Source organism: Lithobates pipiens, unplaced genomic scaffold (genome assembly GCF_037356315.1).
Source record: "Lithobates pipiens isolate NorthernLeopardFrog02 unplaced genomic scaffold, aLitPip1_a1.2 Scaffold_8, whole genome shotgun sequence".
Classification (NCBI taxonomy): Eukaryota; Metazoa; Chordata; class Amphibia; order Anura; family Ranidae; genus Lithobates; species Lithobates pipiens.
Window position 1 is genome coordinate 581988259 of NW_027507903.1, and position 15515 is coordinate 582003773.

Genomic DNA, 15515 nt, shown 5'->3' on the forward strand with positions numbered 1-15515 from the left:
GCTGCCTCAGCACTGAGAACTAAGCAATCAAACACTGCTGATCTCTCAGTTCTCCCGTTTGCTCTGAGCAGAGAGCAGTGACTGTCAGTCACCAGCTGTCTGCACTGCCCCTTCAGCTCCCTGGAGCACTGGGCTGGGGAGGGGTAGGAGCAGCTGGCTCGATCTCCAAGCAGCAAAGCTGAGAGACTGACCCTAGCTGCCGGTAGAGGCATCTGGGTGGATCCAGACTGTAAATTCACTGGCTGAGTGCTGTGAAAACGAGTCACAGGAGTGAAGAACGAACTGCAATCCTGTGATCCAAAGGAGAAGTAGAGCCAAAAATGCTTTGGCCATACTTTAAGCCAGCTTGTAAGTCATCCTATGAGTGTATGATGTATACCATCTGATGAGTCCACTACTTTACATAGTACAAGCAGTTGGGGAGGTGCCATCCTACCTCTAGGCGGTGGGAGATCTCAGCCAGTTTGGTAATAGATGGTTCTTTGTAAACAAATTCTTGCTCGTCCAAGTCTCCAAATTTAGAACCGTAAAATCCAACGCGGAAATACGTCCCGAACATTCTCTGCAGCCCTGTATGGAGAGGGTATTAGAAGAGATGAAAAGCAGATGGACATATACAGTATATAGTCAGGAAATGTTAAGAAGGCTGGTCATAAGAAAAGGAAAAGGAAGACTCTAACAGCAGGCATAATGTAAAAGGTTTCTATCAGCCAAAGTAATCAGAACTGAACTAAAATCCATCGCCCACACCTTCACCTTTCATAACCTTGAAGGGAGTGCACAACCAATGGAGACACTGTATAAACCCAAATGAAAAGAAATGGCCAGCACTCTAAAATTACAGATCTCACTAAAGAGCTGCCATTTCTTCTACTTCAGTAATCACAACGGACGTTTTCTATGAACGGTAGTAATAATTTACTCCAGCTTATAGTATGTAAATCCTAATACCAAACTTACGTTATTTGCTCCTTTTTGATCTGACACACAATAACTGTACCCAATCAGGGCAATAACAGACCACCCCAACTGATCATCCATTGCCTTCTGTGGAGCTGCGGAAGTCAATGGACGTGTCCATTGATACATGTGTCCATTGATATCCACCGACATCCAATCTGCCAAAAATAGACAGATGGGGGATCCTTTTTTCGATCTGTTTGGCAGGATGGAACGGATGAGTCGGATGTAAACGGATAGATGGTCCGTTTTCATCCAACCCCCACATAGAGGAAAATGTCTGTGTGTCTGTTCTGCATCAGCTGGGCAGACACGGACCTGTCATCCGCCTGCTCATCTGGGATCAGCGGAGAGATCCCCCGCTGAGCAGGCAGATCCACTGGCGGACTCTGCAAGTGTGAAAGGGGCCTTAAGAATAAGCCCACCTTTGGGAACATCTAACATGTTTCCCCCTACAGCCTCTCCTCGATCCCCCTTATAATTGTGACCTTCTCCCCACACCCGTTGTCCCAATTTGAAAAGATGTGGCCCACATGGCCACACCACTCATTCATTCACTCACAGATTTATGTGAATAAACTACAAGTACCGACAGCCTTTGCGGTTGATGGCTTGTAGTTCTCAATGAACTACCAGGGCGCTGATGAGCGCACTAGGTAGTTCATTGATGCTTCCTGTCATTCAGTAGCTGCCTGCCCATATGAAGTACAGGCAGACAGCTACACAGATAGTCTGCAGGAGCCTGAGATTGCACCTGCGATCTGCTGATTGTGGGTGTAATGCTCTGCAGGCTAATACAAAGATAAATAAATAATAATCGCCTTTAGGCCTGGTGCAAGCGTAAGGTAAAGCTCTTGGGAAAAAAAAACTTTTTTTTAACTCACCATCACATCATATTCAGAGGATCCCATCAAATCACAGGAAAAGAGAATAGAAAAAATAAAAAAATAAAAAGATACATTAAACAGTGCTCATTTAATACTAGTCATTCATGTACACATACTGGAAACAGCCATTTTATCCCATAAAAAATATGCAGCATATTGATCCACTATGAGCTGCTGACAACAGACAGGGCCGAGGCCTCACCAATGTCAACGATTGGTCTAGAAGGCTGAATATACTGACCCTGATGGCCGTCTCCACAATGTGCAATAAAAACACAGGCTTTAAAGCAAGTGAGAATGACTTTATGTGGGTGCGGTTAAGGTGTATGTGGTGCTGTGACAAGTTTACGTTTGTGAAAAATAAAAGTGCTCACATGCACAATAGGCAAACATGATAAACACTGTAATAACCATGCTGAAACAAACATATATGGATCTGTTCACATATATGTAAACACGGGGTCAGCACTGTGCATTCACATGTACACATTCTAATTATGCAATAGGATCATACAGATAATTCATTCTCCTTCCACTGACTGTCAGCAGATGGAGAAAACGGTCTCCCTATAGCATTTAACAATTAGGGATTTCATTTATCACTTTAACATTTAGAGCGAACTTCTTGGTGTATGGGGTAAAGTTCTATTATTTGACAATCGGAAGAATGCGTTCAGTCATTTTTCCTATTGCATAAGTAGATAATGATGTCCCTGGCGTGGCATGTCAGGGTGAGAGTTAGATGCTGTTTAGCACATTATTGTGAGTGAAAGAAGCAAGGTGAACACAAGACTGAAAACCAAAAAAATCAGTTAATGGACACACTGCCTACCTCCCAGCCTGTGATCTGCTCGGGAGCAAAAGGAGAAACCACAAAAGAAGGCGAGAGATGAGGGGAAGGGAGAAATGAGAAAGGAGACAAAGAAGTAAAAGTAGACGGCAAGAAAAAAAAAAGAAAGGGAGAGAAAGAGTTATGAGCAAAAGTATAAGATACAACATACAGCAAGAGAGGAATGAGATATCGGGAGAGATGCCAAGGAAAAGTAAATAGAAAGTTAAAGACGTACGGTAAAGGAAAAGTAGGTAGGGAAAAGAATGACAGAAAACGCAGACATGACAAGTGGGGAGGGAAAGGAAGAAAGAGATTGAGCAACAGGATAAAGTAAGGCAGCGAGATGGTAACAGTATGGAGAGAATAGAGAGCAGATGAAAATTGCAAGTAAAAGGTAAGGAAAGTCAGTGGGATGGCATGGAATAAGGGACAACAAAGACAAAGAGAGACCATGGAACAGAGTACAGGAAAGAGAGAGGGAGTGCAGCATGGAATAGAGGATAGACAAGAAACAGGGAAGGCATGGCATACAGAACAGTGAGATGGGCATGCAATAGAGGACAGAGGAAGGCCAGGGAAGACAGAAGGAAAGCATGGAATATGGGATAGGGAGATATGGAAGAGAGGACAGAGAGAGGCCATAGAAGAGAGGACAGAGGGAGGCCATGGAAGAAAGAACAGAGGGAGGCCGTGGAAGAAAGAACAGAGGGAGGCCGTGGAAGAAAGAACAGAGGGAGGCCGTGGAAGAAAGAACAGAGAGAGGCCGTGGAAGAAAGAACAGAGAGAGGCCGTGGAAGAAAGAACAGAGGGAGGCCGTGGAAGAAAGAACAGAGGGAGGCCGTGGAAGAAAGAACAGAGGGAGGCCGTGGAAGAAAGAACAGAGGGAGGCCGTGGAAGAAAGAACAGAGGGAGGCCGTGGAAGAAAGAACAGAGGGAGGCCGTGGAAGAAAGAACAGAGGGAGGCCGTGGAAGAAAGAACAGAGGGAGGCCGTGGAAGAAAGAACAGAGGGAGGCCGTGGAAGAAAGAACAGAGGGAGGCCATGGAAGAAAGAACAGAGGAATACAGAGGGAGGGCTTAGAATAAAGGGCAGGAAGACAGAGGGAAGGCATGGAATAGAAGACAGGGAAGACAAAGAAAGGCCATGGTATAGAGGAGGGGGGGGGGGGCAGAGGGAGGGCATGAAATAGAGGATAAGGGAGTCAGAGGGAGGGCATGGAATAAAGGACAGGGGAGAGAGAAGAAGGCCATGGAATAGAGAACAAGGGAGAGAAAAGAAGGCCATGGAGTAAAGGACAGATGAGAGAAAAGAAGGCCATGGAGTAAAGGACAGGGGAGAGAGAAGGCAATGGAATGAAGGACAGGAGAGAGAGAAGGCAGCCATGGAACAGAGGACAGGGGAGAGAAAGGGCCATGGAATAGAGAGGACAGGGGAGAGAGAAGGCGGCCATGAAATAAAGGACAGGGGAGAGAGAAGGCGGCCATGGAATAGATGACAGGGGAGAGAGAAGGCAGCCATGGAATAGAGGACAAGGGAGAGAGAAGGCAGCCATGGAATAGAGGACAGGGGAGAGAGAAGGCAGCCATGGAATAGAGGACAGGGGAGAGAGAAGGCAGCCATGGAATAGAGGACAGGGGAGAGAGAAGGCAGCCATGGACAGGGAAGATGCACAAGATGGGTAGGTAAGAAAAGTAATGGGAAGGGTAAAAAGAATATAATAGGGGCAGAAAAAGAGGAATGTAGAAAAGCAGGATGTAATTGAATATTGATGGCATAACAGTGTATGATGGAGATTTTAAGGTGTATACGCATGGAACATACATCAGAACAACATAATGAAAAAAATAAGAACATACAACATGAAAGGTAGAAGGGGAAGAGGAATAAAAGATGAGAAAAAGAACACACATTAATACACAGTAACAGTCTCAATTTAATCCCTACGCTAATCCTTGGCACAAAATCATGGATTGTTGAATTGCTGATGGGCGAGCAAGTTGCAAGAATGGTCACTACATTTCTGTGTTTATTAGGATTGTTTAAGAAAGATATGTATTTAAAAATAATTTGTAAAAAAAAAAAAAAAAAAAAAAAAAAAAAAAGTTAAAAGGGTAGCTTCTAAGCAATACATTAAATGCTACATGGCTGCTGTCATGTAAAGAGCTTGAAACCAACTGCATACTGCAGGGGCCAACCAGCACAATATCATTTAACTCCTAAAGAGTAATTCCAGAGAACATTTTTTTTTTCTTCATTTTGGATAGGGTGGAGACGGATCTGTCATATATTTATTGCTATCCATGTAACAGTAGTCACTAGAACAGCAAATGAGGGTAAATCTCCTCAATATGGACAAAAATAGTGACAAAACCTTGACAGTTCTCTTTTTACTAAAAAAAGATTCTTGCGTTTTTTCTGCTACAGAGATTGCCTTTCACTTTCTGTCCCAGAGGAGTTATGTTGGACTGTGATGCTGCTCTGTAGAAATATATAATCTTCTAGATTGCAAGACTGTCATCCTATGTGTATGGGTACATTACTACTGGAGTCAGGTGGATATGCTCACTAGGTGCAGTTAGAATAGGAGAGAGTAGACACACACCTGATTGGTGATCTTGCTGAACGCTTCCTGTAACTTCCCATGGACCATGGCCAGCTTCTTGTAATCACGATTTGCTTCATAAATAGGAATGAGAACTTTATAGACTTCATTCACTGCCTCAAACAGCCCACCCTGCAAGAAGATGTACACCTAATTAATGCACTTCAAATGTTCAGATCACCTTCTGAAACAAAATACTTTAGGAACTATTCCAGTAATACGTGAAAGCATTCTGTGAGCTCCAGTAACCACAACTGTGCTAATTCTAAAGATATGGCTCTATGCAAGCCTCCTCCATACCATCCCACCAGCTCTCTCTGCTTTGGGTGCTACAGTAGGTCCCTCAAGGAGCTTGTCCTGCTCCATCCATCCACATCAATACAAAGCCCTTGGCTGCACTCTATGGGGTTGATTTTGCACTCTCCAGTTTTAGTAAATCGACCCCATCTCAAAAAGAAAGAAACAGCTTCAGCTACAGTCACTGCTCATTGGCTATGCCCCACTGATGTGATTCACCCTGACTGGGCTTATTTGTACACATCCTCTATAATGAAGCTTGATCAGGTTAAAATACATCAAAGGGGTGTAGCCAATGGGCAGGGATTTTAGTTTAAGCTTTTAGATAGCTCCCAACAGTCCCTGATTTTGAGGGACTGTCCCTGATTTGGAGCAATGTCCATCCCTCTTTTCTCCTCATTTGGCTCTGATCTATAGAGTTGTATATAAAATGTACTTTTTATCTTTCAAAAAGTGTTTCCCGGTGCTGAACTTTTCATTCCAATTCTAGATTGCTGTGTTTGTAAATTTTCGAAAGCCAATATAAAGGAATAGTAGTGGAAAAAAAAAGCCCTTGTGGATTTAATTAACCTTTTCTTTTTGGTTAATTCTCCTTTAAAGGGGTGTGGCATTGGGGCATGACATATGCCTACATACATTTGCTAGTAGGTGTCCCTCATTCCCATTTCCAAATGTTGGGACGTATGCTTTTACATTCACTTGTAGACAACAGCATGGCTTTGTAGCAGAAGAATCCGTGCGCTTAACTGACCTACCTACAGTCCAGACCTTTCACCAACTAAAAGTATTTAGCGCATCTTGAAATGAAAAATACGTCAAGGACAACCCAGGACTGTTGAGCAGTTAGAATCCTATATCAGGCAAGAATGGGACAACATTCCTCTCCCAAAATTCCAGCGACTGGCTCCTCAGTTTCCGGACGTTTACATAGTGTTGTTAAAAGAAGAGGGTATGCTACACCATGGTAAACATGGCCCTGTCCCAAATTTTTTGGAATTGGGGTTGTACTTTGCCAGATTTTTGTTGCCCCATCCCAACTTGAGACTCGTTGTTGCCATTAGTTTCAAAATTTCCTTATTTATTCCTTCAAATGGAATTTTTTTTCACTTTAAACATTTTATGTTTTTTTTTTCTACTGTGAATAAAATATGGGGTTATGAAATTTGCTAATTATTGCATTCTGTTTTAATGTAGATTTTACACAGCGTCCCACATTTTTTGGAATTGGGGTTGTATCCATATATCCATTGTATAGGACCTTACCATAGATAAGCTTGCACAAGCTTGCTCAAGGAGGCCCACAAGCCCAGCCTCAGTAAAATACTTCCCAGAACAAATTCCTTCTTCATCTGGGGAAACAACATCATCTGACACTGCAGACTCTTCCAGAATGTTGGAGGAGATGCTCTACAGGGAGAAGAAAGCATTTTGTAGATATTATACACCGGTATAGCTAGGGGGAGATGATAACATGGTGGGGTATAACTCCATATCATTACCTGGAAGCTGACACATCCCACTGGCAGGTGCCTGGCATCCTCCAGCATGCTGAGATACTCCGACACCAAAGCCGCTCCATGAACCAGGCAATGCGCTGCCTCTGCATGGTTCCCCCGCTCACTATGTTTGGCGGCCATGTTTTGTAGCCATGTCAGACGCAGATCTGGTGAGTTCTGATAACCCTTGGCAATTCTGCAATAGAAGAATGGAGGATCAAGAATGTGAGCATTTAATACCACTATGAAATGATCAAGTAAACAGGATCTGCCATGTACAGTGCCTTGAAAAAATATTCATACCTCTTGAAATTGTCCACATTTTCTCATGTTACAACCACCCTTTGCTGCAATTACAGTTGCAAGTCTTTTTGGGGATGTCTTACACATCTAGAAAGTGAAATTTTTGCCCATTCTTCTTTGCAAAATAGCTCAAGCTCTTTCACATTTGATGGAAAGAATCTGTGAACAACAATTTTCAAGTCTTGCGACAGATTCTCAAATGGATTTAGGTCTGGACTTTCACTGGGCCTTTCTATCACATGAATATGCTTTGATCTAAACCAGAGATCTGCAATTAGCGGACCTCAAGCTGTTACAAAACTACAAGTCCCATCATGCCTCTGCTTCTGGGTGTCATGCTTGTGCTGTCAGAGTCTTGCTATGCCTCATGGGACTTGAAGTTCTGCAAGTATACACCAACAATATTGCGCAAAAGGAAAAATAGAAAAAATGACAAGAAGTGTGTATGGTTAGCAGCCAGCACGCTAAAACTAGGGATTTTTTTAGCTGAGAAATCGGTGAAAAATGTAGTGCAAGCGCTCAACCTGTATACACTTCTTATAATACTACAAACCATCTGGACCCCAGATGATGACCGGTGGGTCGAAACGCGTCGGGAGGACTCCGCTACTGCCATTTTTATCTCTCTGACACGCTTGATTGCTCTTCTTGAAATGTGAGTTTTAGAAAATATTTTTTAATTAAAGTTTTTAAAAAAAACGTTATTATGCTATGTTGGCTCCGTCTTCTCATCCTTTATGCCTACCTATGAGTCGTTGTTGGATTTGTACATGCACATGAGGAATATTGACCACATCTAGCCATCTGCTGGGATCTGGTGGGATCGTACATGATTTGACTGATACATCCAATTCTTGAGTCCTTTTTGGGATCGCAAGCTGTGATTGACCCCTGAGGCGTATGCCTGTTAGGGTCATATAGATCCGGTAAGCCTGCACTTTATACGGTGGTGGGATCGTCACATGGTGAAACATTGTTCTCTTCGGTCACAACATTACAGAACCCTGGCTGATATTGGCACTTTGCACGATTGCTTTGGACTATATACCTATTTATAGATTTCGTCACTGTGATTTGTTTACAGTTATCCACAGTCACTGTTTCCCTTTTGGGATTCAATATCCTAATAATCACCATTTTTTGGTTATATATACACATGTATAAGTCACTATATAAATGTTTATATTTTTTACCTGTATAATACTGTATTTACTTTTGCTTTTGGGTTATTTATATATACATTTGAATTTATATCACTTTGTAGTATTATAAGAAGTGTATACAGGTTGAGCGCTTGCACTACATTTTTCACCGATTTCTCACTTGAAGTTCTGCAACAGCTGGAGGTCTGCTAATTGCATATCACTGATCTAAACCATTCCATTGTAGCTCTGGATGTATGTTTAGGGTCGTTGTTCTGCTGGAAGGTGAACCACTGCCCCAGTCTCAATCTTTTGTAGACTAACAGGTTTTCTTCTAAGATTGCTCTGTATTTGGCTCCATCCATCTTCCCATCAACTCTGACCAGCTTCCATGTCCCTGCTGAAGAAAAGCATCCCCGCAACATGATGTTGCCACCACCATGTTTCACGGTGGGGATGGTGTGTTCAGGGTGATGTGCAGTGTTAGTTTTCTGACAAACATACGTTTTGATTTTAGGCCACAAAGTTCAATTTTGATCTCATCTGAAAAGAGCACCTTCTTCCATATGTTTGCTGTGTCCCCCCACATGGCTTCTACCAAACTGCAAACAGGACTTCTTATGGCTTTCTTCTTGCCACTCTTGCATAAAGGCCAGATTTGTGGAGTGCACAACTAATAGTTGTCCTGTGGACAGATTCTCCCACCTGAGCTGTGGATCTCTGCAGCTCCTCCAGTTACCATGGGCCTCTTGGTTGCTGTGAGATGTTCAAAGTTTGGGATATTTTTTTATATCCTAATCCTGTTTTAAATTTCTCCACAACTTTATCCCTGACCTGTCTGGTGTGTTCCTTGGCCTTCATGATGTGATTTGTTCACTAAGGTTCTCTAACAAACCTCTAAGGGCTGCAGAGATCCACAGCTCGGGAGGGAGAATCTGTCCACAGGACAACTATTAGTTGAGCACTTTGCAAATCTGGCCCTATGGAACAGTGGCAAGAAGAAATCCATGTTGGTTGTAACATGGCAAAATGTGGAAAACTTCAAGGGGTATGAATAATTTTTCAAAGCACTGTATACATATAATATACATGGCTTTTTTGTACTTTAATATGTTAAAAACATAATAAAAACAAGATTAAACACAAGTTGGTGTAATGCCTCCAATAACCAGAAGCATTAAAAATGCAACTTCTATACAGCAAATGCCTTCAGTCCAGTGCCAGGGCATATGTACAGAAACAAAAACTGCAGGAGGAAGGTATTCCTAGAGATAATGAGCTCATCGCATGTGACCTCTGGTTAAACAAAAAAAAAAAAAACGTAAGCAAGTTGTGGAAGTATGCATATCTAAAGGCACACTGAGATGCTTCATTCCATGTGCTTTAACTGTTCACACACTGAGCTCAGAACATTTTGGAAAACAACACACTGGCTTACAGTATAGAAAAGGAAATTTGAACTGGTGAGGCTGCATTTGATGGGCACTTCATTAAAAAATGTGGGGTATACATGGGCAGAGCAAAGGGGGTGGAGTCAGGGGTGAAGTGGAAAAATGAGGTTGCACCTAGGGTGTCAAGAATCCTTGCACCATCCCTGCCTAGGAGAGGACTGCGGAAGTTTGCCCACTGCAACCTTCTAGGACACAAAGCGTCTGAAAGCGCAGCACATCTCATGGGTTGTGGGGAGCAAACTGTGAAAAAACAGGAAGTCACAGTTGGCTTTCCACAGCCAAGGTGGTAGTGCCTTTTATTTGAAGACCAGCAACAAACCAGCCCGGGTGAAAACAGCGCTGGACTCCTGGGCTGGAAAGGCCTCTTGCACACGGTGCTGATATTTGAACATCTGCTTTTTTGGACATAATTTCAGGGGTTTGTGTTGTCCAAATTTGCATGTATATGCGCATTCGCACAATACATTACTAGAAAAAATATATTACCGTATTTTTCGGACTATAAGGCGCACGTAAAAGCCTAAATTTTCTCCCAAAAACGACCGTGCGCCTTATAGTCCGATGCGCTTTATATATATGGAAATATCCATTTTATCAGCCGGTCGTTGCTAGTGCGCCTTATAATCCGGTGCGCCTTATAGTCCGATGCGCCTTATATATGGAAATATCCATTTTATCAGCCGGTCGTTGCTAGTGCGCCTTATAATCCGGTGCGCCTTATAGTCCGAAAAATACGGTAATAATGTATTGCTCATATACGGGTATTTCCACATACTGGCGCAAAATACTGACTGATTTATTTTTTTTTAACTTAAGAATACGTAGAGCTTATTTACATGTGTACAGGCACATTGTAAACAATGGGCTGCATTTTAGATCAGTAAAAAAAAATACTCCCTCCTGGCAATGTGAGCCCACCCTGTAGCCATCTTTTGGCTATAACGCGGGCAAGAAGAGGTTATTTATTAGGATATTTCTCTGTGGACAGTGCCCAAAGTGTGAATACGCATGAACAAGCTTTGTAGAAAACACTGGCAGGTCGCTCTCACCTGTACATCAAATCCATCAACATCTCTGGGTCCTCTTGATGCTCCTTCATCTTCACAGTGTCTGTTAGGATCATGTGTAGATTGAATACCAGATCTTTAACCTGTAAAGAACAACCATTACAGATATATCCACTGCTCATAATAAATTGTAACCATGGATAGACGTGAAGCAATGAATGTGTGCTGCATTACTTGCTCTGGGAATGTGGTGTCCCTTAAATCCAGGTCCTCCTCTGAGTAAGTAAGGATGGTCTTCAAAGATCGTCGCAGGTACTCCTCACTGAACTTCTGAGAGGTCCCCACCAATGAGGACAGGGACATGGTGACCTGCATCTTCACACGCGCAAAGTTCTAAACCAAGAAAATAACAGGTCAACCTGTAATCTCCTATGACCAAACTTTTCCATCTGTCTACAGTGCCCTCTAATGGTAAAAACGGATTATTGCCAGGTTTGTGTGATCACACTGGATCTTCATTGAGGTACAAAGTGCAAGTAGTAGTAAAAGGCTCCCTTGGAATACTCTTTGGGGTAAATTCTAATATGTATAGTAGGCTATTAAGAGAATGCACCGCTGTTTTTGAAAGCATCACGCAACATTTGTAAAACCAGAACTCCAGCCTGTAGGCTATTGTTTCAGACCTGGGATACACTGTATAAGCCAAAAAAGTACTGTAGACAGACAGGTGTCCTGAGTCAGCTAAGGCCACAGGACGCTTTAAAAACAAAGGAATATACAGGTTTTTTTTGTTTTTTTAATACCACCTAAAAGTGAAGAACTGGGGTCCTCCTTAACTATCTTACCACAGCTGGCTGTATTGTAAAAAAACTGCAGGTAAGTGGAGTCCATTTTCTAGAGAACAATTTATAAATGGCATTGCAGAAAACAAGCACGGGCAGCAAGTTTGCCTGTTTAATGACTGTGTCATTAGACAGCACAGATTACAGGCAAGATGAAAAGAGCCAATTAGAATGGCTCTGTACCCTGTGATGACTATGAACCAACCACAGCCATCACAATTGTAAACATTACCTGTGTTTACAAACATTCAGCGCTCCCTTTCCTACTTTGCAAGATGACGGAGGGCACTAAGTGTTTGTAAACACAAACACAAGAAGCCCAGCATGCTTGCTGGCAGCCTGTGTAGAACTGACTAGATAAAAATTATCTTGCTCTACTAGAAAAGAAAGAGGGAGTTTTTCCTTCATTAATGAAGCAGTTTATTGTGTTTGGACACTTATAAAAGTACACGAAGGAAAGGTTGGGACTTTACATGTACCTCTTTGGGTTCACAAAACACTTGACAGACCGATTTAAGAATTTTTCACATAGCTTTATTCAATGTATTTCTACAATTTCTTAAAACAGGATGACAAACGGATTTGTCCAGGATGCTGCTGTCCTGGGCTTGGGATCCATTCTATAGCCCACGCGTTTTGCAGGCTGACCCGCTTAGTCAGGGCTGCAGATCCTTTTATATACTGTGTTGCTATTACATCAAGGCTGGCAGCAAGTAGCCTGGGGAGTCTTCAAACCCACTAAGGAAGACGTTCGCACCCTAGCATGGGTATTACCATGGATCTGTAGCTTCTGTGGGTGTAGATTATACATACAGGTACCACAAGGAAGGTTAAAAACAGCATGAAGGAAAAACCTTGGTTGTATATACACTTGGTGGCTATCTGGGTACACACCATGCTGGAAGGGTGCCATGTCTGTGGAAATATAGATAGATAAGTGAAGCCCCCACGTGAATAAACAACCAAGGATTTTACTTCATGCTGTTTTTTACCTTCCTTGTGGTACCACTATTTATAGTCTAGACCCACAGAAACTACAGATCCATGGAACTACCCATGCTAGGGTGTAAACGTCTTCCTTAGGGGGGTTTGAAGACATTCCCCACGGGCTCCCCAGGCTACTTGCTGCCAGCCTTGATGTAATAGCAACATATTAAATAATATGATCTGCAGCCCTGATAAAGCGTGTCAGCAAGCGAAACTCGTTGGATATAGAATGGATCCCAGGCCCAGGATAGCAGGATGCTGGATACATCAGTTTGTTATCCGTTTTTAAAAAGAAAAAAAAACTGTTTTAATAAATTGTTTAAAAACGTTTAAAAAATCTATGTGAAAAATTACTTTAAATCAGTCTGTCAAGTGTTTTTTGAACGCAAAGAGGTACATGTAAAATCCCAACATTTCCTTTGTGCACTTTTACGAGTGTCTTTCCAGGGATGGTACCTCCCTAAGGGTTACTTATCAATTCACACTCTATCCCCCCACACAAAAATGTTTGTTGTGTATGGCGCTCCTGTCCTGCACTGAGCTCGCCATCTGCTGGCTGGATGAGTTAAAAATAAAAGTATGCAATACTTCAAGTATGTCTGATAAAAGAAAAACAAAATAAATGAAATTTTTTTTTAATACTAAACATATCAAAAGAAGAATAAAAATATATTAAACTACACCATTTGTTAATTTAAGATTAGTAAAGTTGAAGCTACTTACATTCCCAATCTCAAAGTTCTGTCTCATAAGGAGGTAGAGGGAAGCGCTGGCATGTGCCCGCACATTGCCAATACAGCTGCTGCAATGCCGCAGGAGGCGGAGACAGAGATCGGAGCACATTTCGGTGTCGTCTTCAAATAGCATCTCTGGGAACTGAGCAGAGCCAAGGTACAGGGGTTAGTGGAATAATTGAAAATATCAGGAATGGGATAAAGGAAGGAGGAAGACAGACCTCAGGGAATACACACATTCTGCATACTCACCTTGCACACCAGCGCCCTCTGGCTGGTGAAGCAGTGTTGTAGGTATAGAGCACTTTGATTGCAACCCATGCTGTGTAGTAGAACCTTTAGCACGCCTCCCAGAATGCTCTCCTTCATCTCCGACAGCATGACTGTCTGCAAGGCAAAGACACATCTTATTACAAGGTCTTCCCCTTTCTATTCAACATATAAGTGCAGTCACCACATATCAGAGGTCAAACATAAGCTGTATCACCGCTGCCTGGGTGAGCTTTCTTGTCATCTTACTTGGACAATGATCTCCAGTGTGTCCAGTACCACCAAGTTAGCTTCGGTCGCCATGTTTCCATCAACTGTGATCTCAATTTCTCGCTCTGCATGTGTCCTGAAATAAAAGGAAATTGGGTATCCTCCTGCAACCACTATATAAAGTAATGGCAATCAATGGCACATTAAAACTATTCAGGCTCAGGGAAACATACAACTCAAGGGAACCAAACGCGAAACTCATTATCTGCAGAACATCATTACTATTAAAGCTTCTCACTTTTCAGTCTTCTCGCCGCTTGGCCTCCACTGTGTAACGTTCTTCCTCCATCTTACATTCTCCTGACTCCCGTATGGGCTGCGTTCTGCAAAGGAGAGAACAGGTGAGCTTTGACATCATTCTACTAAAGATAGTGTAAATAAATAGTCCATATTTGCAGCCTTTTCTAGCTCTTTATCAACTTAGGACTTGCAAGTTCTTCCTAGCTTGATAAAGAGTTGGCAATGATTTGAAACATCACATTTAAAGAGGTTGTAAAACAAAAAAAAAAAAAAAAAACATGTTCGCAGGCTCCAGCGCTGTGAGTGGCCGGAGCCGTGATGACATCACTCCCGCACATGCACTAGGAAGCCGCCGTTTACAGCACAGGGCTTGGAAGGAACGGCACCCGTGGCCGTTCCTTCAGAGCGCATGTGCCAGTGATGTCACTGGCTGCATGTAATGTAAATATCTCCTGAACAGTACACATTTAGGAGATATTTATTCTACTTATAGGTGAGCATTATTATAGGTACCTATACCTTACCTATAGGTAAATGTCTGCAGAGGAAGTTTACTTCCTCTTTAAATGTGGGCAGCATAGTGGCTAAGTGGTTAGCACTTTCACCTTTTACCATTGCCATGAAGGCAGCCTCACCATTGCAACCAATGCAGCCTCACCATTGCCATGATGAATGCAGCCTCACCAGATGGATAGATTGACAGATAGATAATGATGGATGGATAAATGGATCTTACTGGTTGAAATGATAGACTGGGGTATGCTGGGTCCACCAGGTAGTCGTGACATGATAGCTCACACCATAGGTATTAAAATAACATACTATGTAAAACAGATCATACACAACAAGTCCAGATTTGAAACATATCAGCTGCATGAATTTTATATTTAAAAAAAAGGCAATGAATTGTTTTCTATGTTTTCCCTGTAACACTGGCTGTTGGATGGGCATAGCCCAGAGAGAAGAGTCCGATTTATTACAGAATTCTTAGTCATGCCCCAGTATGATGGATTCACCAATAAGATATAGATGAGAAAAGGCTACTGTTCCGAGATGCCTCTCTAGACTTTTAAATGGACCAAGACTGGATCACTGACGCAATGGGGGAGATTTACTAAAACTGGAAAAAATGTGTGCAAAATCTGACACAGCTCTGTATAGAAACCAATCAGCTTCCAGATTCTGTTGCCAAAGCT

The 15515-nt window shown here is 42.4% G+C and overlaps 1 protein-coding gene across 7 annotated transcripts in view; it reads right to left on the minus strand.

The window, feature by feature from the left end:
- DOCK6 (dedicator of cytokinesis 6) overlaps window positions 1-15515 on the minus strand; it is a 245972-nt gene that overhangs the window by 16493 nt on the left and 213964 nt on the right. For 6 of the 7 annotated variants that reach the window (XM_077470300.1, XM_077470296.1, XM_077470301.1 and 3 more), the window contains 11 exons: window positions 14318-14402; window positions 14059-14155; window positions 13792-13926; window positions 13529-13681; window positions 11211-11369; window positions 11019-11119; window positions 7077-7269; window positions 6841-6984; window positions 5281-5412; window positions 2680-2694; window positions 437-562 (listed from right to left, as the gene is read on the minus strand). In XM_077470300.1, coding sequence (XP_077326426.1) covers window positions 437-562; window positions 2680-2694; window positions 5281-5412; window positions 6841-6984; window positions 7077-7269; window positions 11019-11119; window positions 11211-11369; window positions 13529-13681; window positions 13792-13926; window positions 14059-14155; window positions 14318-14402 — 1340 coding nt within the window. The remainder of the gene's footprint in view (window positions 1-436; window positions 563-2679; window positions 2695-5280; window positions 5413-6840; window positions 6985-7076; window positions 7270-11018; window positions 11120-11210; window positions 11370-13528; window positions 13682-13791; window positions 13927-14058; window positions 14156-14317; window positions 14403-15515) is intronic. The other variant, XM_077470298.1, reaches the window with a different exon arrangement.